General features: G+C 44.2%; 1 protein-coding gene across 1 annotated transcript; it reads left to right on the top strand.

The window, feature by feature from the left end:
• On the top strand, positions 1–27,411 carry LOC119661152 (homeobox protein unplugged). Its single transcript, XM_038070364.1, has 3 exons — positions 1–803; positions 26,596–26,846; positions 26,906–27,411. Exons 1-3 carry the CDS (start codon positions 95–97, stop codon positions 27,233–27,235), a joined length of 1,290 nt encoding a protein of 429 aa, XP_037926292.1. The 5' UTR covers positions 1–94; the 3' UTR covers positions 27,236–27,411.

Genomic DNA, 27,411 nt, shown 5'->3' with positions numbered 1-27,411 from the left:
CGCTTGTGTTGCTCTGTTTCCGTTACTTTTGTGTCGGTTGCGTGGGGATCGGTTGGAATGTGGACGTTGTGAGTTGAACAGTGCACATGCGAAAATGGATAAAATTTTCGAAACGGCTCCGTCGTCGCGGAACATGTCGCCACGTTACACGACGCCATCGAATACCACGACCTTTTCCATAGAAAACTTGATAGCGAGCAGAAATTCACTGAGTGCGCGTAAGGTTGAAAATGTATCTCCCGTTCCGGCGGTCCATCCGCGTCTGGATACAGCGGATCACACTGATCGGTTAAACTACCCAATGGACGCATTTGCCCCTGTCGCGAACCTTAGCTTCGCGAATTTCCCAATGTATAACCCGTGGATGGGCTACTTGAGTCAGACTCATGAGCGGTTAGCACAGTTATTTTCGTATGGGACTATGGCAGGTTCTGAACAAAGACAGAACCTAGCGAACCTAGTTGCCCCGGGAGGGTACGACAGATTAGCCCCTGACAGGATGGACCCTCGGATACTACTGGGTCACCCTGCACTAGGTAGTGAGAAGCTTTCCAGCTTCATGGCTGGTGGCAATGGTGAAAACCTCGCAAACACAAAAGTGTCTAAATTAGTCATAAATGTCGGAGACTGTGAAAATTATTTCGGAGATAGTGCGTGCAGTGATGAGAACCGAAGGAACGATGCAAAAACTGAGAATTATGCAAGGAGTGATACGGAAAAGAATGAGGAGTTCGAGGATAGTGCCGATTCGTCCAGTGATATAAGTTTAACTATGTCTCCAAACGCGGAGAGTAAAAATAATGGTAAGACGCTACTAAATGGCTCCATGTACTTCCTGAACTTGAAAGGGTTTCGAGGAATTTTCAAGTAGAAGATTCGCAGATTCTAAAAATTATTCAAATATTCTATCTCTTCGATAGTGAGGGAATCCATAGTCCTGCTGCTAAGTGGCATCTTTCCTGTAAAGAGATGGGAGTGATCACTGATAAATTCTTCACGTTGGATATTAGCAGACCATTTAATTAACCTCTCTGTCAAATAATGTCCTTGAGTCCGTTAACGAATCAAAAGACTTCCTTGAGTTGATTTTCGCTCACCACGAAGAAAAAGTGAAATCTTAAAATTGAGATATATATTACAAGGACTTCCGCAATATAAATGGAACCTATTCGTACTGTCAGACTGCCATGTGCAGGACACTTGGACTAGGGCACTTTGTAATTCTTGGATTTTGTATTCCCCACAACCACAATAGGTCATTAACCTTCTATCATCATTGGCTTAAAAATGTTCTCGCAAGCCTAATGTATTTGCAAAGAAGAACATCCTAGCTTTTTCCCAAAATCCAAGCATTATATACCTATATCATAACCTCTGTTTCCTGTGAAATAGCTAGCTAGCACTCTTCATTCTTCAAGGGCCGAGTTTAGAGCCGATCCAGCTTTTTACGGAAAAAAAGGATTGCTGATATCTTTAGAAGGCAACCTAAACTGGTCACTTAGCAATAATATTTGTCTCTTTAAGTTTTTCGTTCCAAGCGTATATGATGTACTAGAAGGAATTTCTCTCCTCGAGTTTGCTCAACCTGAGAGAAAAGAGTTATATTAGGTGAAAGGAGATTTCATCCAGAAACCCAAATAATCCAAGGGCATAAACCCCGGCAAATGGTTAGGTCAAATAGAATAGTCCTTAAGACTGGAGTTCGAAAAGTTATAGATATCCGGAGTATAGGAGAGTTCACACTGTAAATGGGAGGTGAGATTAGAATCTTGCTACGAACTTGTATCTGGAGCATACACGCCATCGTTGGCCCTTCCTCCCAAGAAGCTTTTCAGCCTTTTCTAAAATTCTCCAGCGTTCTCTGCCTAGTAGTTCTTGGGCGGCCTACTCGAACTAGTGAATTCTATTGCATGTCGTTACTAGCAATATATAGAACTGTCACCCTTATCCAGCATGTGACCTATTCGCTGCCACTTCTATTTTCCAATTAACACGACACAACATTGTGTCATCCCTGAGTATGCAGATAACATGAGGCCGACTTTGATGTTGGAATAGTTGAACAAAAAGTTTGGTATCACCGTTGGCAGAAACAACGTTATGGCAATGAACAAACTATTTAATGTTTTTGATGTTTTGTCCAAACATAAATAGATAAAATACGTCAGTATGAGAATCCTTTTTTTAATTTATTTTCAGTCCCTTGTGTCCTGCTACAAATCGAGAGTTATCTGGGCGAGGCGTAAAGGCCATGGCCAGGGTAGAGTACTAAACAGTGGATCAACGTAGTCAAGTAATTTGAGGAAAGATGACGTTGTCAACTGAATTCCTTATCAACGTGGCGGACTCAGGACTTCCTATGTAGCCCATTTCCGGCCTTTGTCTTCAGGATGTTCTTCCTCTAACCATCTCGATTCATCGATTTCATCCTCTAATTTCGAAATCAGAGCAATGATGTCTTCGTCAAAAGGATCTGCCCAGCGTTTTCGCGGTTTTCCCACGGGTCGTTGCCCTTTTGTTCTCCCTTCAAATATCCTTTTAGGTATCCGCGCGCAGTCTATACGCTGAACGTAACCAGCTCATTGCAACTTCCGAAGTTTGATTATTTCGCGGACTTTAGAGTCGTCAAAAATTTGGTACAACTTATGGTTGTATCGGCTTTGCCATTGGTTGTCCTCTCTTTTAGCTCCTATTATTAACCTCAAAACCCTCCTCTCAAAGGTGTTGATCAGTTTTTCGGAAGTTTGTGTTAGGGTCTATGCTTCACACCTGTAGCATAGCACAGGGTTCATTATCGATTTATATACTTGGAGCTTGGCTTTCCTGTATATGCAGCTGTCTTTTAAAATCGTTAGGACCGAGCAGAAAACTCTGTTTGCGAGCTGAATTCGGCGTTTTGTTTCGTCTACTTCATTTATATATTCCGACAGTTGCACACCTAAGTAAATAAAGTTGTCTATATTTTCCAAGTTATAAAAAATTCCTTTGCTATATGAAAGATCGCGCATGATGTTTGTATAGGCAGAGCTTATAGAGTAGCGTGCCTTTTGTGTCCACAGACCATTTTGGTATAACCTGCTTCAGTGCCAGTTTGAACAGTGGAGGTCCCACCGGACGTTTGGCTCAACCGAATATTTTAGGCTATTGTGACCTGCGATGATGTGTAGGGAATTGTCATTTTGATAAGGCTTACCAGTTACGTACAAAGTAGTGAGATGCCTCTATCATTTTCAATTTTCAATTTGTCACATTTTTTTGTGGATAGGGCATATCATACTTTTTGACCACTCTTGCGAAATCTGTTCTTCGTTCCAGATGAAGAAATTAAAATATGGACAGCGTTCATGGTTCATGGATCGCTTGATTTGATAAGTTCATTGGGGATGTCAGCTATGTCCAGCTCCTTGTTAATTTTTGCAACAAAACAAAAACTTGTTAGCACTGATGAAGGGAACAAATGGTTCCGGAAATATCGGTGTTTGCAAGAATAAACATTCACACCAACGAAAAAGAAACAACAAGTTTTTATTATTTCAAACAAAACCTTATTAAAATCGGTTCAATGTCTGTCTGTCTGTCTGCCCTTAATTTTTTTTCATCGTTGGAAGGTGGAAAGGTTCAAAACCTACTGCTGGCTCCTGCTAAGCTCCTACTCACTAAAACCACTTCCTTCTTTTTCCACGAGACTGCTATAAGCATTTCATCGCGGGGCTGGATCAATTCTTCACTGCGGCTCATTATTGTTCGCTTCCTTTCTTGCTTTCTTCGCAGTTCTTCATGCCTTAGCTGCTAATGGATCATTTTCAGCTCAATTACTACTTGATTCCAAGCCTCCGTTGATTTCAACATAAACTCCACTATATTTTCAGGTCTTAAGTGCCTGTCTGCGATCGTCTCCAGCCTAGTTCGGTGTGCTGTAAACCTTGGACACTCAAATACAACATGCTCCGTATTCTCAACCACGTTACCACATCTTGGGCAGCATGATGATTAGTCGTGTCCAAATTGATGTAGATAACCCCGATAACCTCTATGTCCACTTGAAAACTGTGTTAGCTCATAGCTTAGTTCCCCGTGGCTCCTTTCAATCCATCTTCGATGCGTGGAATGAAACGGTATGTGCAACGCCAGTTTGTGTCTCGTTCCATCTCTTTTGTCATTTTGCAATGGATTCCCGCCGTGCTAGTTGCCGTCGAAATACAATAGACTCCCCGATTGGATACATTTTGTCGTAGAGACGCCGACCTTCATCCGCCAAGATGTCTACGGGGATTGTCCCTGCCAGTATATATGCTGCTTCTCCTGATGTTGTTCGATAAGCACTGCATATCCGGAGTGGACTTAGTCGATACGCTATTCCTAGTTTTCCGCAGTTTGATTTGTTTTCCAGAACGGTGGCCCAAACTGGAGCTGCGTCGACGACGTCGACTTTGTCTTGGTCCACCAATGTTCGGTAGTATCCTCCAGATCGTTACAGCGATGGAAGACGTTTTAGTTGCAGCTCACTCAATGTTAATCAGAGTGAAATTATGCGGTGTTTCCAACGATCAATTAATTGAAGTAATAAAAACTTGTTGTTTCTTTTCCGTTGGTGTGGGTGCCCACACCAACTGTCACCAACTCAATGTGTTTTTTGAAGTTGAGCCTTTTGTCAATCACTACTCCCAAATATTTAAGCGACTCTTGGGAGTAAATTGTTTGTTCACCAACTTTAGACCGGACTTTTTCAACCAGGAATTGATCTCCCATATCGCTTCATTTGCGTAGATTTCGATCTCGTCTAAGCGTTTTGCAGCTACTGTTACCCCTATATCGTCCACAAAGCCAATGGTTGTCACGCCGTTAAGGACCTAAAACCCCTGTGGTACATCGCACGTCATTGGGAATAATTTCTGTTCTTCGTCCGAGTCGCAATATAATCTTCTTCCAAGAAGAAATGAAACAACGATGCGTGCAATGTACTTCGGAGCCTGTAGTTTGGTTAGAGCCTCTACGATTTTCGTCCACTTTGCAGTGTTGAATGCATTTTTTTACATCGAGTGTCACCACTGCGCAGCATTTGGCATCTTGTATTGCAGCGCGAGCCAGACCAATTACCATGTTGATTGCATCGACGGTTGATCTCCTCTTATGAAACCCGAATTGCTTGTCGGATAGGCCTCCGTCTTTTTCCGCAAAAGTGAGCAGCCTGTTGTATAATACTCGTTCAAATAGTTTACCAATGGTATTGACCAAGCATATCGGTCGATATGAAGAGGGGTCACCCAATGGTTTACCTGGCTTCGGAATAAGTATCAACTTTTGCAGGTTCCATTGCTCCGGGAATTCTTCTTCTCTAAGGCATGCCGTAAAAACTTTGGCAAACATATCTGGTGCTGTCCTGACTGCCACTTTCAGGGCGATATTCGCGATTCCATCTGGCCCTGGGGTCTCTGGGACGAGAGTGTCCCATATATTTTGTATTAATTTAGCACGGGTAATCGGTAGGGAGCGCTTGCCTTTCATTGATGATATTACAGACCTGTAGGCGTTACCCCAGGGATCATCATCAGCTTCCGAACATCCGCTTGAAATATTCGGTTCGTGATAGCGCGACCTGTAAAGCTTTTTCTTGCGCGCTTCCCGATAACAATGTGTCATCAGGAAGTACCTCCTTGAACATTTCTTCACCAAATTTGTTAGTTACCCAGCTCATCGTTATTCTTTTTGGTTGCTTCATGTAATTCCTACGCCAGGTTTGGAAGACAATAGCCTGATGATCGCTGTGTGTGTACTCTTCGCTGACATACCACTGCAAGTTTTTGATAAGGGTGCCACTGACGAAAGTGAGGTCTACTACTGATTGTAATTCTCCCCTCCGGTATGCGTTGGCTCCGCCAGAGTTCGCAAGTACGACATTTAAACGTGAGAATGCCTCTAACAGTATTTGTCCCTTTGCATTTATTTTTTTGATTCCCCATTCTTCTGCCCATGGGTTGAAATCGCCGGCAATTATTTTAGGATTCTAACGTCTGGCATCAAAGTATAGTTTCTCAAGCAACAAAGTGAATTCTTCCAGCGTTAGGCTCGGGGCTGCGTAACAACTATAGATATATTGTATATACCTCCTATCTAGGCAGGTGTAAATCCGTTCTCTGGATATGTTTTTCACATCTTCCGCAGCTCCATATCGCGGCTTTGCTATTTTTGTCAGCTACCCATACTCCGCCATGCAGATTTTCATATTGTTCGCATACCATAGCTATGTCGACATTATTTTCGAACACGCTCTGGGAGAGCAGGTTGGGCCGCTCGACAGTGATTCAGATTTGGTTGGATAAACTTCATTTGTACTTATTTATGAACGCCTTTCTGAACACTGGACATTTACTGCTTCCTGCAATGTGGGTGCTGTTGCTATTTTTCGTTTCGACACAAAGCACGCATTTGGGCTTTCCGCCGCAATCCTTCGCATAATCGCCTTGTTCTCCGCACTTGCGGCACAGACTAGATCTTTCTTGTGAGCTGGTACAGGTTTCCGCAATGTGGCCGAACCGCCAGCACTTAAAACATTTATGCACTTGACTTTGCTCTCGTATCCGGCAAACCACCCATCCAATACGAACTTTGCCTGCTGCTATCGCCTTTTTTGCTGTTTCGAAAGGAAGACTTATCGACGCTATCTGTGTATCACCGTACGCCTTCCTAAGTCGTAGCACGTTGGCCTTGCTCAGTGATTGTAATCTTCATTGAGATTGCGAGGCTTCACAGATCTCGGACTTCGTGGCGACTTCATCCAAGTCCTTACATTCTATCACCACCGAATCTCTGCTCATTTTGATGGCTGCAGCCTCGCCTAGTGAATTTTTTTCCGTAGGGTTTCGCCTACATCTTCACCCGCTTTAAGCTCCAGCAACAGATCACCTTTCTGCGTACGTCTGATACGCGTAACATTACCACTCAGTTCAGTCAGGGAGGTATCTGCTTTTACTTTACGCAAACTCTCCGTCCTCTCCTCTCCTCTTGCATTCACCTCAGCATCACGGATCACTTTCTCGAGAGCCAGGTTAAAGAGGACGCATGATAGCGCATCCCCTTGTGGTAGACCGTTGTTGATGTCCAATGGTCTTGAGAGTGATCCTGCTGCTTTTATCTGGCCTCGCACATTGGTCAGGGTCAGCCTAGTCAGTCTTATTAATTTCGTCGGGATACCGAATTCTCTCATGGCCGTGTACAGTTTTACCCTGGCTATGCTATCATAGGCGGCTTTAGAGTTGATGAACAGATGGTGCAACTGTTGTCCATATTCCAACAGTTTTTCCATCGCCTGCCGCAGAGAGAAAATCTGATCTGTTGCTGATTTGCCTGGAGTGAAGCCTCTTTGGTATGGGCCAATGATGTTCTGGGCGTATGGGGCTATCCGGCCTAGCAAGATAGTGAAGAATATCTTATAGATGGTACTCAGCAACGTGATACCTCTATAATTGCTGCATTGTGTGATATCTCCCTTTTTATGTATGAGACAGATTATACCTCGTTGCTAATCGTCAGGCTTTGATTCGCTGTCCCATACCTTGAGCACAAGTTGATGAACCACTTGGTGTAACAGGTCGCCTCCATATTTAACCAATTCGGTTGTAATTCCATCGGCTCCTGGCGACTTATGATTTTTTAGCCGATGAATTGCACGGACTGTTTCTACTAAACTTGGTGGTGGCAGTATTTGTCCGTCGTCTTCAGTTGGCGGGACCTCCAACTCGCCGATGTTCTGGTTGTTCAGTAGCTCATCAAAGTACTCAACCCATCGCTCTAATATACCCATTCTGTCGGAAATCAGATTTCCTTCTTTGTCTCGGCAGGATGAGCATCAAGGTGTATAAGGCTTCATCCTGCTGACTTGTTGGTAAAACTTCCGTGCCTGGTGCGGTTGCCCCCTGTACTTTTCGAGTTCACAGACTTGTTGGTTCTCCCAGGCTTCCTTTTTCCGTCTGTGAAGTCGCTTCTCCGCTCGACGGAGTTCGTGATAAGTCTCTGCACGTGCCCGCGTTCTTTGAGAATGCAACATTACTCGGTATGCAGCATTCTTCCGTTCCGTTGCTAGCTTACATTCATCGTGAAACCAGGCCGTTCCGACTTCTTTTGCGGCTGGGGCCAAGTATATTTGTGGCGGTATCCATGATATCGTTCTTCAGGTGATTGTGAAGATCATTTGTTGATGCTTCATCTCCAGGTCCTCTGTTGACTGCGGTTATTGCGGCGTCCATTTCCCTCTTATAGGTGTCGCGGAGGGTTGTGTTGTGGATGGCTTCAGTGTTCACTCTCACCTGATTATCAGAGAGGATTCTAGGTGGTATTGTTATTCGAGCTCGGAGCACCATGCCAACGAGATAGTGATCCGAGTCTATATTAGCCCCCCTATATGTTCTGACATTCATCAAGGCTGAGAGGTGGCGGCGTTGGACAATATCGACTTTAAAACGACAAATCCGGCAACTACAACGGAATGACGATTTCCGCATTGTCTCATGGAACGTGTGCTCCCTGTACGAACCGAATGCTGCTCAGCAACTATCTGACACCCTGCCACAATACAAGATTGATGTAACTGCGCTGGAAGAGATGCGCTGGACAGGGACAGGTTTCCTGGAGAAGAGCCACTACACCATATATTATTGTGGCCATCCAGTAAACCATGTGCCCGGATTAGGTTTCATAGTCTTCTACGAGGCAGTAGAACGAACCCTCGAAGCCTGTCCCAGATATGATATCAAAATCATACTTGGGAAGAATATCAATGATAACAGACTGCGCATTATTCAGTTAGCAGTATCACGCGAAATGATTGTTGGAAGAAACTAGTTTGCGCGGAAAGCGATCCACAAACATAAGTCGGCCTCTCCAGACGGGACCACTTTCAACCAAATTGACCACGTGCTGTTCGAACGCCGTCACCTCTCAGCATTAATGAATAACAGAACATATAGGGGAGCCAATAGAGACTTGGATCACTATCTCGTTGGCATAGTGCTCCGGGCTCGAGTTACAACAACTTTTACAATCTCCTCTGACAGTCAGGTGAGAGTGAATACTGAAGCCATTCACAACACAAACGTCCGTAACATCTATAAGGGGGAAATAGATGTCGCAATAACCGCATCAACAAATGATCTTCACAAACACCTGAAGAGCGTTATCATTGATATGACCACAAACATACTTGGCACCAGCCGCAAGAAAAGTTGAAACAGCTGGTTCGACGATGAATCTAAGCTGGCAACGGAACGGAAGAATGCTGCATACCGAGTAATGTATAATTATAGCATCCTCAAAGAACGCGGGCACGCGCGAAGACTTATTACGAAAAGCGAGTTTACAGACCAGAAGCCTGAGAGAACCAACAGGTTTGTGAGCTCGAAAAGTACAGAGAGCAACCGCACCAGGGGCGAAAGTTTCGCCAATAATTCAGTAGGATGAAGCCTTATACACCTCGATGCTCATCCTGCCGAGACAAAGAAGGAAATCTGATTTCCGACAGAATGGGTATATTAGAGCGATGGATTGAGTACTTTGATGAGCTACTGAACAACCAGAACATCGACGAGTTGGAGTTCCCGCCAACTGAAGACGACGGACAAATACTGACACCACTAAGTTTAGTAGAAACAGTCCGTGCAATTCATCGGCTAAAAAATCATAAGTCGCCAGGAGCCGATGGAATTACAACCGAATTGGTTAAATATGGAGGGCCCAATTATACCAAGCGGTTCATCAACTGATGTTCAAGGTGTGGGATAGTAGATCAATACCTAACGACTGACAACAAGGCATTATCTGCCCCATACATGAAAAGGGGGATATCACGCAGTGCAGCAATTATAGAGGTATTACGTTGCTGAGTACCATTTATAAGGTCGGATCTACTAGTTGGATAGCCCTATACGCACAGGAGATCATCGGCCCTTACTAAAGAGGCATCACTTCAGGCAAATCAACAGATCAGATTTTTTCTTTGCAGCAAGCGATGCAAAACTGCTGGAATATGGCCACCAGTTGCACCATGTTTTTATTGATTTTAAGGCCGCCTATGACAGCATAGCCAGGGTAAAACTGTACACGGCCATGAGAGAATTGAGTATTCCGACGAAATTAGTTGGACTGACTAGGCTGACCCTGACTAATGTGCGAGACCAGATAAAAGCAGCAGGATCACTCTCAAGACCATTCAATATCAGCAACGGTCTACGACCGTCCTCTTCAACCTGGCCTTGGAGAAAGTGATTCACGATGCAGATGTGAATGCGAGAGGCACCATCTTCTTCAAGTCCACCCAACTATTGGCCTACGCTGACGACATTGACTTTATGGGAAGGACAACCCGAGATGTAAAGTCTTCCTTCATCCAGATCGAGCAGGCGGCACGAGAACTCGGGCTTCACATTAATGAAGGTAAGACTAAGTACATGGCAGCGACGTCAGCGCCAATAACCAATGAACGAACAATATTGGATCGCACCAAACGAAAGCAATAAAGATAGGAGGGTACAACTTTGATTATTTCTCTTATCCAGGGTCGGGGTCGAAAATCACAACTGTTTCGCTCGAAACGTCTTACCATAGGGTCAAAGCTCTTACTGTACAAGACTATGATTTTGCCAGTTCTTGTGTATTCCTCGGAGACCTGGGTTCTTAGCAAAAAAATTGTGAAGTCCTGACCATGTTCGAGAAAATAATTCTCCTAAGGATTTTTGCTTGATTTTTCAGCGTCTCTCTCGAAGAGGGAGGTCTCCCCTTTCTAACCGCCCTGAAAAATTATGAGGGCGAAAAGGGGCTATCTTCGTATCATTATCGGTAGGGCAATCATCATCGCGATGTCCAAGGGGGCTACATAGAGGAGTCTCCTTCTTGCCGCACGGGTGCGGGAAGGTATACATCGTGACAGTGATTTCCCTACCATTAAGCTTTTTAATGATACGAAAATGGTTCCGGGGCAACGTAACTTTTTAGGAAGTAGTGACTATTATGGATTTTCAAGGGCGGGTAGAAAACTGGAACGTTTTTCTTCGTTGGGGGCAGGGCGGTGGCCACCACGAGTTTTCATCTTTGAAGAAGGGGACTTCACCTCCTCCCTCTTTACCTTAATAGGGTTCAAGTCTGCTACGAAGGCACGAACCGAGGTTTACATGCAGAATTACACTTAAGTCAGTCTGTCAGTCTCTGCTAATGTTTGAGCAAAGACCTTTGCATTCTCTAAGAACCATTGCAAGGTGTCCATTACCAGGAGTCGTAAGAGGAGAGAGAGAAACCATCCCTGCGGGCAGCCTTTAAGAATAGACTACCGTCCAATCAATATGTGGATCTTTCCCGACTTCAGCACTTGAAGGACCCAATCGGTTAGCAGCGGATGGACTCCATGCTATCTTGCCGCATAATTGATCTAATTTTGTTAGAGATTCTGTTTTCCTGGCTCCCGGAAAAAATCTGGACCGAGTAGGGGAATTCCCTCCCTTGAGCACCATATGTAAGGTTTAATTAACATACCAAGCTCCGCCTCAAAGTGGGACCTTTGATATCCTTTTAAAGGTGGGTGCCTATATTTTGAAAAGCAGTCCCGTCGCCGTAGAGAGATGATTTGGGACTGTGGAGAAAATTATGGTCCTGAGTAAAAATTATGCGGGACCCTTTATTGAAGTTTCCACCCCAAGCCCACGAGGGAATCTCCCCATTCTGTGGTCAGACCTGGAATGACCTTATTCAAGACATTTCAAATATTTGGGATTCGAATTCGACTTGAAGGGAATGCGTACAGCAACTGGATGACCTGCGCACCAAATGCTTATTCTACCTTTATGAAGGTAACGTTTCTTGTGCCATGTGCCACCGCTATTCCAGCATTTGCACTTTACAAATGAACAATAATTTCTCACCAGTTTTTCAAATTAGAGGGAGAACCCACATGTTTGATTCCTAACGGCAGAACCGCACGATTCTTCCGATATTTCAATTATTCTTTCCATTGTAATTGAAACAAACCCCATTGAGGCAGAAAAATGTGACAATGAAATGTTAATGTGCAAATTAACAACAAATAGACACTCATCCATTTCGAAATGTGCATTTTAATTTAGCAAAATAAATAGCGCGAGCAGCAGATGGCTACTTGCGCCGCAACCTAATAAGGCAGAAGAATAGGTGTTCCAGACGCAGAGGTGTTAAGGGAATTTCTCGTCTGATATGTTCCATGAATATCTAAACTTGCTGCTTATTAAATTGCACAAATCTCGCCCGCAGAACCCAATCCCATCGTATTTGTCTAAAAATAAATGACTCAAAATAAATTTCTGCGCACAATCTATCCTGCCATCACGGAACAGACAAGTTCCGTGCCTGAGGTGTCCATGTCAGATTATCAGAAATTGGCGCCTCATCAGCCAATGTTTTTGCATAGAATGCCTGCTCGTTGGATCATTAGCAACGCCTTCTGGGAGCATTGTTTCCATTGTTTTTGGCGAATGACGTCAGCCCGAGAGGCGTCAAACGATTTTATCTGGGCGGAACAAAATGGAAGATGTGATTGGAAAGTCAATAGATAGGAACCATAAATTTTGCCAATAGCCAATTAATGCACAGACTGTTGTGAAATGATCGTTAGATTGATTCGTGGGTGTTAAATATTTATATCGAAATTTTGGGAGCGGAGATCGAACCGATGAGTCAGAGACTCACATTTGGGTGAATTTCAAGGACTTCCTACTAAACATGGATTAAAGAAAAAAGCGTGAGGCACTTGACCGAGAAAGTCCTTGATCCTAGGAAACCGAATATTTAATGTGCTTAGAGCAAAGAGAAACAAAGGGAACTAGTTTGGAGAGGTCCCGAAATCCTATTGGGAAGAAGATGTATTTGGGTAGGTATTCAATGGTGACTGCAACCCTTAAGATGGTAAAATGAAATCAGCTTATAGAATTGCATTTACCATCAGGACCTTATGAAGAAAAGCGAAATTCAATATCTGTGCATTAACAGAAGAACGTATGACCATGAAGTTGGTTGCGCCGAGTAGAAAAGGATCAATTTTAAGCTTTCGGGTTACGATGAAACCAAGAGCATTCAAGGAAATCTAAGACGATTGGCCTGGAATTAATCAGAACTTTATGTGGAAGCAAACGAGGTTCTTGCTTCATTGCTGTCGATGAGTGCCTGAATCATAGAAAGCAGAACTAACTTTCTATGCAATTCTCTGCATTGCCGTCAGAGCATTTACCGCGTTATAGGTTTCAGTCAGGGTATTCAGGGAAATGATAAGTTTTTCTCGGCCTGTGACGGTGTGTCCTTTTTACCAAACCGATCTCTGGACTTCTAGCAGCATCCTTTCAGTGAAGGATGGAGGATGTAATATTAAATTGGTTTCAACTCTACTATGTTTTCGAAGTACGCAAAACAAAACCTTATTAAAATCGGTTTGCTGTTTGTCTGTCTGTCTGTCTTTTTTTTGAGGAGGTGGAAATCTTCAAAAGGCTCTGGCCTGGGAATGCCAGAGTGTGGGATTTTTACCCACTAAAACCACCCCCTACCCCGTGGAACCATCTTTAGGTATTACATCACGGACGGAGTTAGCTTGCTTTAGCTAGGTCTCCTTCCGTCTACCCGCGGGGTTCGTAACCGCGTCTTCCTCACTTCTTCTGCTTTTCGCAGTTTATCCTGGATTACTGCGATCATGATCGCTTCCTAGTCTTCCTGACAGGCTACCATTCGCCGGACAAAATTTTCCGGTGATAGCACTTCACCTAGAGTTTCCACTAAGTTCCTCGTTTCTTCCACGAACCTAGGACACTGGAAGAATACGTACGCTGGGTCCTCTCGGACCCCATCGCAGTTTGGACAATTAGGAGAGGTGTCCAATTTAAACCTGTACAAATATTGACGATATCCTCCGTGTCCGGTGAGAAACTGGGTGAGATTATAATTGATCTCCTCATGCTTTCTCTCCAGCCACTCCCCGATGGAAGGGATCAACCTCTAAGTCCAACGACCCTTTTCTGGCTGGTTCCATCGCTGTTGTCATCTGCTTATGGATCTCTCTCTGTCGGCTTTTTTCACCTGAGATAAGGGAGAGATGGACCTGGTGTTATAAAAGTTCATCATTCTGGTTGCCAGGATGTCAATCGGCATCCTTCCCGAGATGACGAACGCTGCATCGTCTGAGACGGTCCTGCAGGCAGAAAACACCCTTAAAGCTGTTCTTCTGTAAACCGTTCTCAGTTTATGTGTATTGTCTAGAACCTGCAGTGCTTTTCCCCAAACTGGGACTGCATCATGATAGGGCTCACCACCCTGGCTATGAGCAGCCTGCAAGTATGCCGCGATCCTCCTACGTTCGGCATCATCCTTGCCAGAGCCATACTCGTGGTGATTGCTCTTTTACAAGTATGCTCTATGTGCTGCTTAAAATTAAGTCCTCCGTCTATCATTGATGGCCGGCTTAGAAGTGATGATACGATTCCCGATTCTAATGCAGGCGTAATTTCCGTCCGTTCGTCTTTTCCTTCGCGAGTGCCAGTCCAGCACTCTCTAACCAAGCCTTAAGAACACTGATTGCTTCGCTTGAATACAACTCAGCATCCTCGAGGTGCTTTGCGACCACAACCAGTGCTATATCATCGACGTAACCCACCCCCCTCCGGAACCGGAAGGTGAAGCACATCATTATACATGATGTTCCACCGTAGTGGGCCCAGTACAGAGCCCTGTGGGACACCCGTGGAGACAACATACTCCTTGGGTCCATCATCGGTATTATACCAGAGCGTCCGCTCTTGCAAATAACTATCGGTAATAGCGGCGAGGTAGGTGGGAACACCAATCGTCGCCAGAGACTTTCGTATAAGGTTCCAATTGGCCGAGCTAAATGGATTCCTCACATCCAGGGTCACCACCACACAATATTTGCTGGTACAACCCCTTCCGTGAATTGTATTTTCGGCCAAGCCAGTGACCATTTTGATGGCATCAATGGTTGATCTGGCTTTACGGAACCCATACTGCCTATCTGAAAGGCCCTCTTGGCTCTTGGCGACTGGGAGTAACCTATTATAAATAACTCGCTCCATCATTTTCCCTATAGTGTTTAGAAGACATATGGGTCTATAGGAAGACGGTTCCTCTGGAGGTTTGCCAGCATTAGACAACAGCACAGCTTCTGCCGTTTCCAAGGTGCAGGAAACATACCCTCGGACATGCAGGTTTCGAACAGCTCCGCGAACATATCCAGTCTACATTTGAATGCAAGTTTGAGGGCCTTATTCGATATGCCGTTCAGACCCGGGGCTTTGCTATCGCCTATTCGACTGCAGATCTCCAGCAGCTCGTCCCTGGTGACTGGTGGAATCGGCGTCACATTCAAGGGTCGCTGGAAGGTGTCAGTACCCCCTCTTGCTGGGGAAATAACCCCTGGATTATTTTTAACAAGAGTGTAGGGTACGCGATCTGCGGAGATGATCGGCCTCTGAATCGTCCCGTCCCCATTTTATAGGCGCTACCCCACGGACTTATGTCGGCTTCCGAACAGAGCTCCTTAAAACATTCCCTCTTACTCCGCTGGATGGCGAGCTTGAGGTTCTTGCGAGCTTCCCTATAGGCATGCTCCTTTTGCCCCTGATCGATCCTACCTATCGCCCTTTGTCTGCCTGTCCGTCTGTCTGTCTGTTTGTTTGTCTGTCCGTCACACGCATTTTTCTCGGATACGGTTGTAGCGATTAACACCAAATTTGGTAGAAAGGTGGGAACTGCGAGCGCTAATGTATACAGTGAGTTACATCCTTTTACGTCGAATTTAAGAGGGAGTCCCAATACATGCAAAAGGGTCATGTGTGGGGTATCAAATTAAACGTCTCGGTTAATACTTTTCGAAGCCGGTCTTAGTTTTGACATTTGTTAGAAAGGTGGGGAGTGCGGGGGGTTGAAAGTGAGCATTTATTTAAAGGGGCCGTTCTCAGGAACTACCCAACCGAAAAATCGGAAAATCAGGAGGCTGCCACTATATGGCGCTTGGGCTCAGAAATACCTTCCATACCGATATCTGTATAAATAAAGTTAATAATAGTATATTACTATAATTTTTAGTAATTGGCTCCAAACCCTCCTTAAGTTCATCCACCACAGTGATGTAGGCTATAATATAGAGCATGATCTTACCAAGTTTGGTGGAAATCACACTGTTACTAACAAAGTTATAATACGTCAAAGTTATTGCTGCTTTGCAAATTCAAGCCTATGAATGTCAATATCACCCGAAAGTGAATACTCTCACATAATACCATATATATAAGTATATATATTACATGCTACGTACTAAGAAATACACAAAACCTTTCGTACCCGAAGCCTTCATCTTCCGGTTTCCCGACTTGTTTTCATTGTTGGAAGGTGGAAAGGTTCAATACTTATTGCTGGTTCCTCCTGCCAAGCAGCTATGTGAGACACTGCACTCTCTCGGTGGGATTACTCTAAAGCATCGCGTCGCGGGGCAGCATCAGTTCTTAACTGCTGCTCGTTGTGGTACTCTCTTTCTTGTTTTTTTTTAACTTTTCCTACCTAAGCCGTTCATGAATAGTTTTCAAAAAATATTCAACTTGGTTCCAAGCCACCGTTGGCTCCAGCGTGAACTTCACAATATTTTCAGTTTTTAAACGCTTCTCTGCGACAGCTGTCAACCTTGGCTGATGTTCAATAAACCTGGGGCAACCAAATACAACATGCTACTCATTTCCAGCCATGTAAACACATCTTGGGCAGTATGGTGAATTGTCGTGACCAAATCGATGTATCGATAATATTCACGTCCACTTAAGAATTGTTTTAGTTTATATTTAGTTTGATTTCCCGTGGTTTCGTCCATTCTATTTTCGAATGTCCGGAATGATGCGGTATATCTAGTTCATGACTCGCCCCATCTCTTTGCCATTCTGTATTTGGCAACCGTGTCAGTTGCATGTCCGGAGTGCACTTAGTCGATACGCATTCTTAGCTTCCTGCAGTTTTATATATTTTCCAGCATAATTGACCAGCTGCGTCGAATAGCACAGAACTAAGTACCCTTCAAATAAGACGACGTCGACTTTGTCTTAGCCCACCAATGTTCGCTAGTATTTTCGAAATTGTTACAGTGATGGAAGATACTTCATTATTTTTTTTTTAAGTTAAGCCTTCTGTCGATCATTTTTTCGAAGTATTAAAGCGCTAGTTGGGAGTAAATTATTTGTTCGCCTCCTTTCTTCTTTTGCTGGGGGGTCTTCATCAAACCTTATCAGAGGACTAAGCTTCATGAAAATGTCCGGCCCGCCCGCCTGGCTTAAATAATAAACTTAAATAATTCTGGCAACTTTACACTGTTTTATCAAAATGTAAAGGGTCTAAAAACCAAGCTTTCGGATTTCAAATTGTTTGCCTTAGCACTCCAGCATCACGTCATCTGCATTTCTAAAACCTGATTGGATAACAGGATTTTGGATTCCGAGCTTCTTCAAGGTCACTCTGTTTTTCGTTGTGACAGAGATTGTGCTGCGCTTGGCAAGATAACTGGCGGAGGTGCCTTAACAGCTGTTAAGTCCCTATCCGTACCGGAATCATCTTTTCCTCCTCCTCCTCAATTCTGTGAACATACGAGTCATTCTGCCAAACGTATGCCTCTTTATCATATTGTATGTATATTTTCCCTGTCTCTGCCTGCCTTTTCTATACGAGGATTTCTTCGACAGATTATCGTTCTAATCGTTTTGTTCCCCTTACTTCCTTCCTTTTCATCCTCTGTAGCGACTTTAATCTTCCTATGCCCTCCCGGCTCATTACTCCTTGCTCTCCCTATCTCCTTAATAACTCCACTCACCGTTTCTTTCCTTTATTCACTTTCATGTACACCTGTGCCACCCTTCAGTTTTGGCTTTCTAGAAACCACTTAGATCCCACTCTTAATCTTGTCCTCTCTAACCTTCTTCTGCGTTGCCTTTTCCAATCCCCTTATGCCCCCTCTTACGTTGCCTCTCATGTCTATTATCCTGCTCTCGAGTTCGATGCTCAGATATCCCAATTTCACCCCCAGCCGAGCGTAAGACTACCAAGTTCAACTTTTGCAAAGCGAACTTCGAAGGTATGAACTCAACGGAGGTAATCAACTGGGATCCCCTCTTTTCTCCATTAAGGTGTGACCAAGCACTCAACAGCTTCTATAATATTTTATCTGACCTTTTTCCCTGTTACGTCCCCTCCTCTCCTAAGTGCTTACACTCGTACCCTGACTGGTTCAACACTGAAATTCACAAAAAACTTCGTCAAAAACACACTGCGAGGAAGAAGTTCCCGTCTTTTATAACCTATGCCGATTTATTTTTCTTTTCTTAAACTTTGCGTTCCTCGGTTGAATCCTTAATACGTAAGTCCAAAAACGAATATCTGACTAGTGTTGAAGACTCAGTAAAGCGTGGAAACCTTCAACCTTAAACATTCGAAACTCTCACTGTCCTGCCCAGCTATCCCCTCCGTCCATTAAATTCACTGGCCCTCAAATGTCTTGTGATTTACTCTACCGCTACTTTTCCTCAGTCTATGTTTCCTCTTCTTCCTCCTTTTCCCTCCCGCTAATAGATGTTGCCTGCCCCGCATCCCCTACCATTCCCTTTCTTATCCCTCTCCTCATCGAGTACCTCATTGGCAAACTTGATGTCAATGTTGACCCTAGCTACGATGGTCTTCCAAACCTCTTTTTCCTTAAAACCGGTCAGTCCATCTCCTTTCCCCTATCCCTTTTTTTCAACAAAAGCCTTGAAGAGAAACATTTTCCCAGCTTGTAGAGAAAGGCTCTCATCATCCCCATACACAAAAGCGGCGATCGTACCTTTGCCGAAACCTACTGTCCCAATTCCCTCTTCTGTTTCAAAATCTTGGAAAGATATTTCAGCGACTCGTTGTGCGCCCGCTTTGGCCACCATATATTGAAAGAGCAGCACGGCTTTGTTAAGCGCAGGTCCACTGCCTGCAACTTGCACGACTTTACCCACTTTGTTGCTAAATGTCTAAATTCACGACACGAAGTGCATACCATTTACACTGACTTTGCTAAAGCCTTCGACACTGTAACTCACAATATACTTCTATCCAAATTCCTGTCTCTAAGCGTTCCCATACTGCTTGTTTTATGGCTTGCCTCTTACCTTTCCAGCCGATCTTGCCGCGATTCTTTTGAAGCCTGCACATCCCGCTCCTCCCCCCTCTAGCGTCCCACAGGGACCTATTCTGGGTCCTTTGTTATTTTTATTTTTAATCAACGATTGCCACTTCCAGGGCGACATTCGGAGTTCCATCCGGCCCTGAGGACTTACTTTCAACGATGCAATTTTTGCAGGACCTGCAAAACTTTCTCTTGCGTATTATTCCTATGCGAGGTTAAGAAAATGAAAGCCTGACTAGTCAACAGGTTTAGTACTCGCCGCAACACTATTTTTCATCATCAGGTTGAAGACAGAGATTCACAACGAATTCCAAAGAGCATATATAGCATTTTAGGAAATGGAGGCTTTCGTCATCTCCAATGACATTGCGTCCCGCCTGTGTGCTGGTATGTCGCTATTGCAACTGCAGTCAGTAGCTATACGGCCAGAAGACTCGCTTTTATTTTATTGGTTTCAGTCCGCGTAACCCATTAAGGCATGACATTGCTAGAGTGGTGAAAACTAAACTGTTTGTGGTTTACCAAAGCTATGCCATCCCAGTGAAACATCCGTAGTTGAAATGTCGGATACACTCTTAAAAAGACTTTTTGCGGTCCAGACAGGAATGAATTTTGGGGATGTTACCGAAGAAGAGGTTTGGCAGGTCATAGGCAGCTCGAGGAACTAGCGGGTCCTATCAATCATCATCAACAGCACAACAGCGTATCCGGTCTAGGACTGCTTTAAAGAAGAAGTTCAGACTTCCGGTTTTGCGCGGAAGTCCACTAATTCGATGGTCCTAAACGATGTCTGGCGTTCTAGCCTACACCATCGCTCCATTTGAGGCGGGGTTTGCCACGTCTTCTTTATCTACCATAAATATTGCCTTTATAGACTTTCCGAGCTGGATCGCCTTTCCCCATACGGATCAATTGACGTGCCCACCGTAACCTATTGAGCAGGATTTTATCCACAACCACACGGTCGTGGTATCAGTCATAAATTTCGCCCATCCTCATGAAGGGAACCAAATATTTTTCGGAGGATTCTTCTCTCGAAAGCGGCTAAATGTTCACAATTTTTCTCGCTACGAGCTCGGATCTCCAAAGAATACATGAGGATAGGCAAGATCATTGTCTCGTATAGTAGGACCTTTGATCCCATGATGAAACGATTCAAGCGGAGCAGTTTTTATAAGTTGAAATAGGCTTTGTTGGTTCCCAACAACTGTGCGGGGATTCATGGTCGTAGCTATTATCTGTTGTGATCTTCCCTAGAAAGGAGAAATAATTAACGGTCTCAAAGTTGTAGTCTCCTATCTTTATTGTTCTTATTTGACCAGTGCCATTTGATGCCGTTGCTTCTTTCGTTTTTGAGGCTGCTGTTGCCTCCAAGGATTTCGTCATTTGGATGAAGGTAGATTGTACTTCTCGGATTATTCTTCCTATAATGTCAGTATGGTCACCAAAAGCTAGTAGTAGTAGGGTGAACTTGAAGAGGATAGTGTATCTCGCATTAACATCAGCACCACGGAATACTTTTTACAGGGCAAAGTTAGAAAGAATGCATGATAGGGCATCTCCTTGTTCTAGACCCTTGTTGATGGTGAAAGGTCTCGAGAGTGATCTTGTTACTTTTATCTGGTCTACCTCATTGATCAGAATCAGCCTCTTCGGTCTTATCAATTTGGTCGGAATACCGAATTCTCTTAGGGCCGTGTAGGGTTTTGACTTGGCTACGCTATCATAGATGGCCTTGAAGTTGATGTAGAGATGATGCACCCGATGTCTATATTCCGACAGTTTTTCCAGTGCTTGTCGTAGAAAGAAAATCTGATCTGTTGCTGGTTTGCCACTTTGGTACAGGCCGATAATGTTCTGGGCAGGTTATCCGGGCTAGCATCCTCTGTGGCCATACTAATTATAACGTTCTTCAGGTGGTTCTGAATATCATTTGTTGACGCTTTACTCTCAGGACCTTTTTTAAAAGTGTAGGGAAGACTCTGTTATGGATGACTTCAGTGTTCACTCTCACTTGGTTATTAGAGGGGATTTAAGGTGAAGCAGGAGACAACGAGACAGTGATCCGGATCTGTATTGGTTCCCCTCTATATGTGCCTGGTTCGCTTAACAAGTGATCAATCTGAATGAAACTGGTCCCGTCTCGAAAGGTCTATGTTTGCTTGTGTCCACGTTTTCACTCTGGGACCTAAACTACCCTTTGAGCGCCTTGAAGGAATACATTGCCTTAATCTTCGCGTAGTCGCTAACATATAGTAATAGATTCAGACTTCGTCAACAAAAGAACTGAAGGACAATTTCAGAGATTCTATTTCGATGCAATATGTTTTGGAATTCCGCACATGCTGTACTATAGTTTGCATGTAATGTGGTGAAGTAGAAGAGAAGTGTTCTCCAGTCCCGCCTTCTCCAAATTATGTACACCTGTTTACAAATCGAACCACCGCAAAGTTCTTTGAAAAGCCGATTAACGTTGCTTCTTTCCGTATTAACAAGCGGGTTATTCAGGAATATAAAACACAATCTGACTGGTAAAAAAGTACCACAGTTCCAATATGGAAAAAGAAGGATAGTCCAGCAGAATGTTCAAATTACCGTCCGATCCGGTTGTTGTTCCACATGAAAATTTTTGAACGCATTCTTGACAATCGTATTCGCGAAATCGTTCAAATAACTCATTGCCTATACGCGGTCAGGTACGAGGTAGTTAACTGGCGCATGTGTCGATGACGCTTAGATAGTTTTCTTGTATATGTTTCCCTATCCCATGTATTATATACACGACCCCAACACCAAAAAGAAAAATGTGTGGAATTTTTCAAGTCGAACAGACTCAATGCTTTTCTTTCACCATGTAAATTCAAGCAATGCGGTGGGAAACGAATTTTCTGTATATAGTCTTTTGCTCCGATCCTATAAAGCTCTACCGGCTTTCATCTCTCCTTTCACAGGGGCTACCAGCGTTAAGCGTATCATATTTCTTTATGTTTTCACCAACCAAGGACGATATCCTTGGTTCAAAAACCTATATTTTTCGGCATGACCTTATTGAACTCTCTGATTCTTGCCTCTTCGTGGATTTTCGTTCGGCATTATTTCATAAATTTTTTTTTTCTTCTTAACCAATTTGGAATTGGAATTTTTAATATCTCTATCCCCCCCGCTCTATCCCTTTCCACATCTATATCATCATCATCAACGGCGCAACAACCGGTATCGGGTCTAGGCCTGCCTTAATAAGGAATTCCACACATCCCGGTTTTGCACCGGGGTCCATCAATTCGATATCCCTAAAAGCTGCCTGACATCCGGACCTACGCCATCGCTCCATCTCCCTCGTCTCCTTTTTCTACCATAGATATTACCCTTATAGACTTTCCGGGCTGGATCATCCTCATCCATACGGATCAAGTGACCCGCCCACCGTAACCTATTGAGCCGGATTTTATCCACAACGCGACGGTCATGGTATCGCTCATAGATTTCTTCGTTATGTAGGCTACGGAATCATCCATCCTCATGTAGGGGGCCAAAAATTCTTCGGAGTATTCTTCTCTCGAACGCGGCCAAGAGTCGGAATTAAGACAATATACAGAAAACAAATTCCTTGTTAAATTATGTACTCTGAGGGAGAAGCAAGTAAATGACTTACAGCCAGAGTTAAGGGACCCAAGCTATAGGGCATTGTAGGGCCGGCATACCCTCGGACTCGGGGTGATGTCAAGCTCCGCGAAGGGTACTTCAAAAATGTCCACACTAAATGTATTATGAGAGGTGGTGCGGAAAATAATATCAGAGTTGGCAGAGCAGTACATCAGGTAATTACAGAGTTTGAAAAGGACAAACATATTAAGGAAGATGCGGCGCTGCTGCAGCGAAGGGAGATTGAGGGTGTGGAGTCGTGACGGATAGCCAACTCGTGAAAGGTTCTTCTGGTAAAAGAGAGTCCAGATGAATTTACTTTAATTTAGTTTGTACAACTTCAAGAGCGCGACAGTCATGGATGCGGAAGGGGGACTACACAGCAATGTTGAAGGATGTTTCTGACAAGGGAGTCGAAGAGTGTTAAAGAGGGCTGAATTGAGGTAAGCCAGACATTTCGAAAGCTTTTTTGATGATGCCAACGAAGTGGGAATTGAAACGAAGTTTGTCATCAAGTATTACACCCAGGTTTTCGAAGGAGGTCCACTAATAGAAAGGAAAAGGAAGGGGGGGGGGGTTAAGCAAATAGTGCATTCAGTGGCATTTGCTGACATTCAGTGTCAGCTTGTTAACTGAACATCAACGGTTGGGCTGCGAGGGAGCACAGTCCAGTGAAGACGAAACAGAGGCGAATAATTTAAGGACGTCAGCGTAAAGCAAACACGGGCAGGTGAGGGTAAAGGAGAGGTCATTGATAAAAAATAGGAGGGGTAGGGGCCAAGTATAGAGCCTTGGGGAAGGAGGGAAGGAACGAGATGAGTAAAAGAAACTCTGCAGGAATGGGTATGGAAGATCGGAGGAAAGCCAGGAGGTGACCAAAGGAGGGAAATTGAGTAGAAAGAGTTTGGAGAGGAAAATATTATGGTGAACGGTATCAAAGGCTTTGGAGAAATTAGTGTAAATTGCGTAGATCTATGTTTTACGAAACCATGCTGCAATTTGACAATGAGGTGACCGAAGTGCGCGATCAATCAATCGTTGGCGTATCTTTCGATGATTTTGAAGCAAGAGGAGAGAAGAAAGATAGGGTGGTAGTTCACAGCAAGAGACGGGTGTTCTCTCTTGAAGATAGAGATGATAAGGGCCTCTTTCTAGAGATGGGGAAAGTAGCATTCTTCTAGACTTTTGTTTTAGATTATACACAAGGGGAGGGAAATGTGTTTGTTACAGTTAAAAAGGAAGAGATTAAGAAGCCCATCGGGGCCAGGTCTGACATTGGTGTCAATGTTACCAATGAGGAACCCAACCAAGGAAGACGCAAGGAGAGGAGTTGCCAGAGGTTTGGAGCAATCTATAGTTATAAGAAGGGTAGGGGGAGGTGTGGCCGAGGGAGAAGAGACGAAAGAGAAGTAGGTGCAGAGAAGATCGCAGGATTGTTGGTGGGGAGTTGGCAGTGGAGTCAGCAAAACTGATAAAAGAAGGAGCAGATTGGGTGGGATTACGGGAATAGCGAGTGTGGGCCAAAATGGTTTCTACTTACTGCGGGCAAGAAGGCGTCGACTTTGTTGAGCGCTTTTTTAATCATCGAGTTCACAGTGGAGCGATAGACTTAAAGTGAACAAAGTCAGCGTCATTCTTAGGAGTTTCGAAGTATTAGTGTCGTGTATGTGATGCAATGCATAGGTGTTCGCCCACGTGGTTGCAGGCACATGGCTGCGAGTTGTTGCGAGCACGTGTCTGTCATTATAAATAGATATGGCTTCGCACATCTCAGGGGGAACCAAGGTGGAGCTTCCTTAAAGATTTATTTCGGGTTAATGGTAATGGATCTTAATGGAATCACTGAAAGAACAACAGATCAGATTTTCTCTCTGCGGCAAGCGATGGAAAAACTGTTGGAATATGGACAACAGTTGCACCATCTGTTCATCGACTTTAAAGCCGCCTATGATAGCATAGCCAGGGTAAAACTGTACACGGCCATGAGGGAATTCGGTATCCCGACGAAATTAATAAGACTGACTAGGCTGACCCTGACCAATGTGCGAGGCCAGATAAAAGCAGCAGGATCACTCTCAAGACCATTTGACATCAACAACGGTCTACGACAAGGGGATGCGCTATCATGCGTCCTCTTTAACCTGGCCCTCGAGAAGGTGATCCGTGATGCTGAGGTGAATGCAAGAGGTACGATCCTCTTCAAGTCCACCCAACTACTGGCCTATGCTGACGATATCGACATCATGGGAAGAACCACCCGAGACGTTCAAACTGCCTTCATCCAGATCGAGCAGGCGGCGCGAGATCTTGGGCTGCACATCAATGAAGGCAAGACAAAATACATGGTGGCAACGTCAGCACCGAAGACGAATCAACCAACAACATCAAACCGCACTGGTCAAACACAAGCACGAACAAGAATAAGGATAGGGGAATACAACTTTGAGACCGTTGACAATTTCTCCTATCTAGGGTCGAAAATCACAACCGATAACAACTACGATGATGAAATCCGCGCACGGTTGTTGTCAGCCAACAGAGCCTACTTCAGCTTACAAAGACTGTTCCGCTCGAAACGTCTCACCATAGGGTCAAAGCTCTTACTGTACAAGACTATGATCTTGCCAGTCCTCATGTATTCCTCGGAAACTTGGGTTCTTAGCAAGAAAAATTGCGAACTCTTGGCCGCGTTCGAGAGAAGAATCCTCCGAAGAATTTTTGGCCCCCTACATGAGGATGGACGATTCCGTAGCCTACACAATGACGAAATCTATGAGCGATACCATGACCGTCCGGTTGTGGATAAAATCCGGCTCAATAGGTTACGGTGGGCGGGTCACTTAATCCGTATGGATGAAGATGATCCCACCCGGAAAGTCTATAAGGGCAATATCTATGGTAGGAAAAGAAGACGAGGCAGACCCTGCCTAAGATGGAGCGATGGCGTGGGCCAGGACGCCAGACAGCTGTTAGGGATATCGAATTGGTGGACCTCGGCGCAAAACCGGGATGTCTGGAGTTCCTTATTAAGGCAGGCCTAGACCGGATACCGGTTGTTGCGCCGTTGATGATGATGATGACTGAAAGAATGATGCTGCAAAATACCTCTGTAGGAAACTTAGGAAAAGCATACACGCCCAACATTTTCGATTTTTGATCCATGTTTTCCTAGAAAATAAAGAGAAAATAAGCAGATGCGTCCTATATCAATTTTCCGAATACATCTGCTGCTGGGATAAGAAGAAGAAACACACACAAGAAATCCATCTAAGCGGCATCGACACACCGACACACCAATACCATTTACCTACCATCCCTACCTAAAGAGTGCACATGAAATTCTTGTTTGAGCTCCTAGCAAGTCGCAGCCATGTGCTCGCAACTACATGGACTGCATCACATACACGGCGCTAACACTAGCCCTTATGCACGGAATTTTGTTCGAGCAACTCCCGTCGCAGTCGAACATATGCAAGACTGTTCCGTCTTCATAAAAATTCAAAGAACGTGCTGATAGTTGAATATCCTGTGTATAACCTTCTCGCCCCCACATCTCTCCATTTTATCTTTTGATGCTCTGCTCCGTAATCTGGAGAAAAAGCTACCTTTGAACGGGGATGCTCACAAACTATAGTTTCGTCAAGTAAAACAAAAAATAGGGCATGTTCCTGGTACATTTTTACCCAACCGAAAATTAATACTTCCCTTGATTGTTCACATGATTTCCACATATTATCTTTTTCTTAACTTCACAGATTGTCCGTCAGATAGCGAAGATTATTCTGAAGATGGAAATACAGTTCTCAACATGTCTGGTGGTAACAGCTTTTCCGATAAATCATCCCAGGATAATGGTGGAGGAAGTAATTCAAAGTCAAGGCGGCGACGTACAGCGTTTACATCAGAACAATTGCTAGAGCTGGAGCGGGAGTTCCATGCGAAGAAGTATCTTAGCCTTACCGAAAGAAGTCAAATCGCGACTAGTTTGAAACTTAGTGAAGTTCAGGTAAACCCATAATATAACGTCACTAACCAAGGCCTTAAGTGATAATTCTATTTTCCTAGGTAAAAATTTGGTTTCAAAATCGTCGTGCGAAGTGGAAACGTGTTAAAGCTGGCCTTACTTCCCACGGTATCAGCAGAACAGGTACCGGAACTAGTGGAACAAAGATTGTAGTCCCAATACCAGTTCATGTGAACCGATTTGCAATACGCTCTCAGCACCAGCAGATGGAGAAAATGGGTCTAACTGGACCTAAGCCGGACTTGCGACGAAATCCTGCGCTAGACTTGAGCGGATTCGAGAAGTTTGGATCGCATAAAGACGCCGCACCGCCACCATTGCCACCGCCGACCCATTGGCCACCTATCAGTGATTGCAAGGACAACGTTTAGGAAGAGACCAGATGAGGTGTCTTTCATTGTTTTCAATTACTGCATATTGTACATATTTTGAGAGTAAACTAGGCTATTTAAAGTGAAGGAAAAGAAAAGACGAAAAATGTAAATATTTCAAGATTATTTTGCTGGAGTTATGAAATATTAAATGACGAATGTTTTATACCATGAAA

Source organism: Hermetia illucens, chromosome 1, assembly GCF_905115235.1.
Source record: "Hermetia illucens chromosome 1, iHerIll2.2.curated.20191125, whole genome shotgun sequence".
NCBI lineage: Eukaryota > Metazoa > Arthropoda > Insecta > Diptera > Stratiomyidae > Hermetia > Hermetia illucens.
Note: the sequence above shows the minus strand (reverse complement) of the source record. Positions and strands in the feature narration are given on the sequence as shown.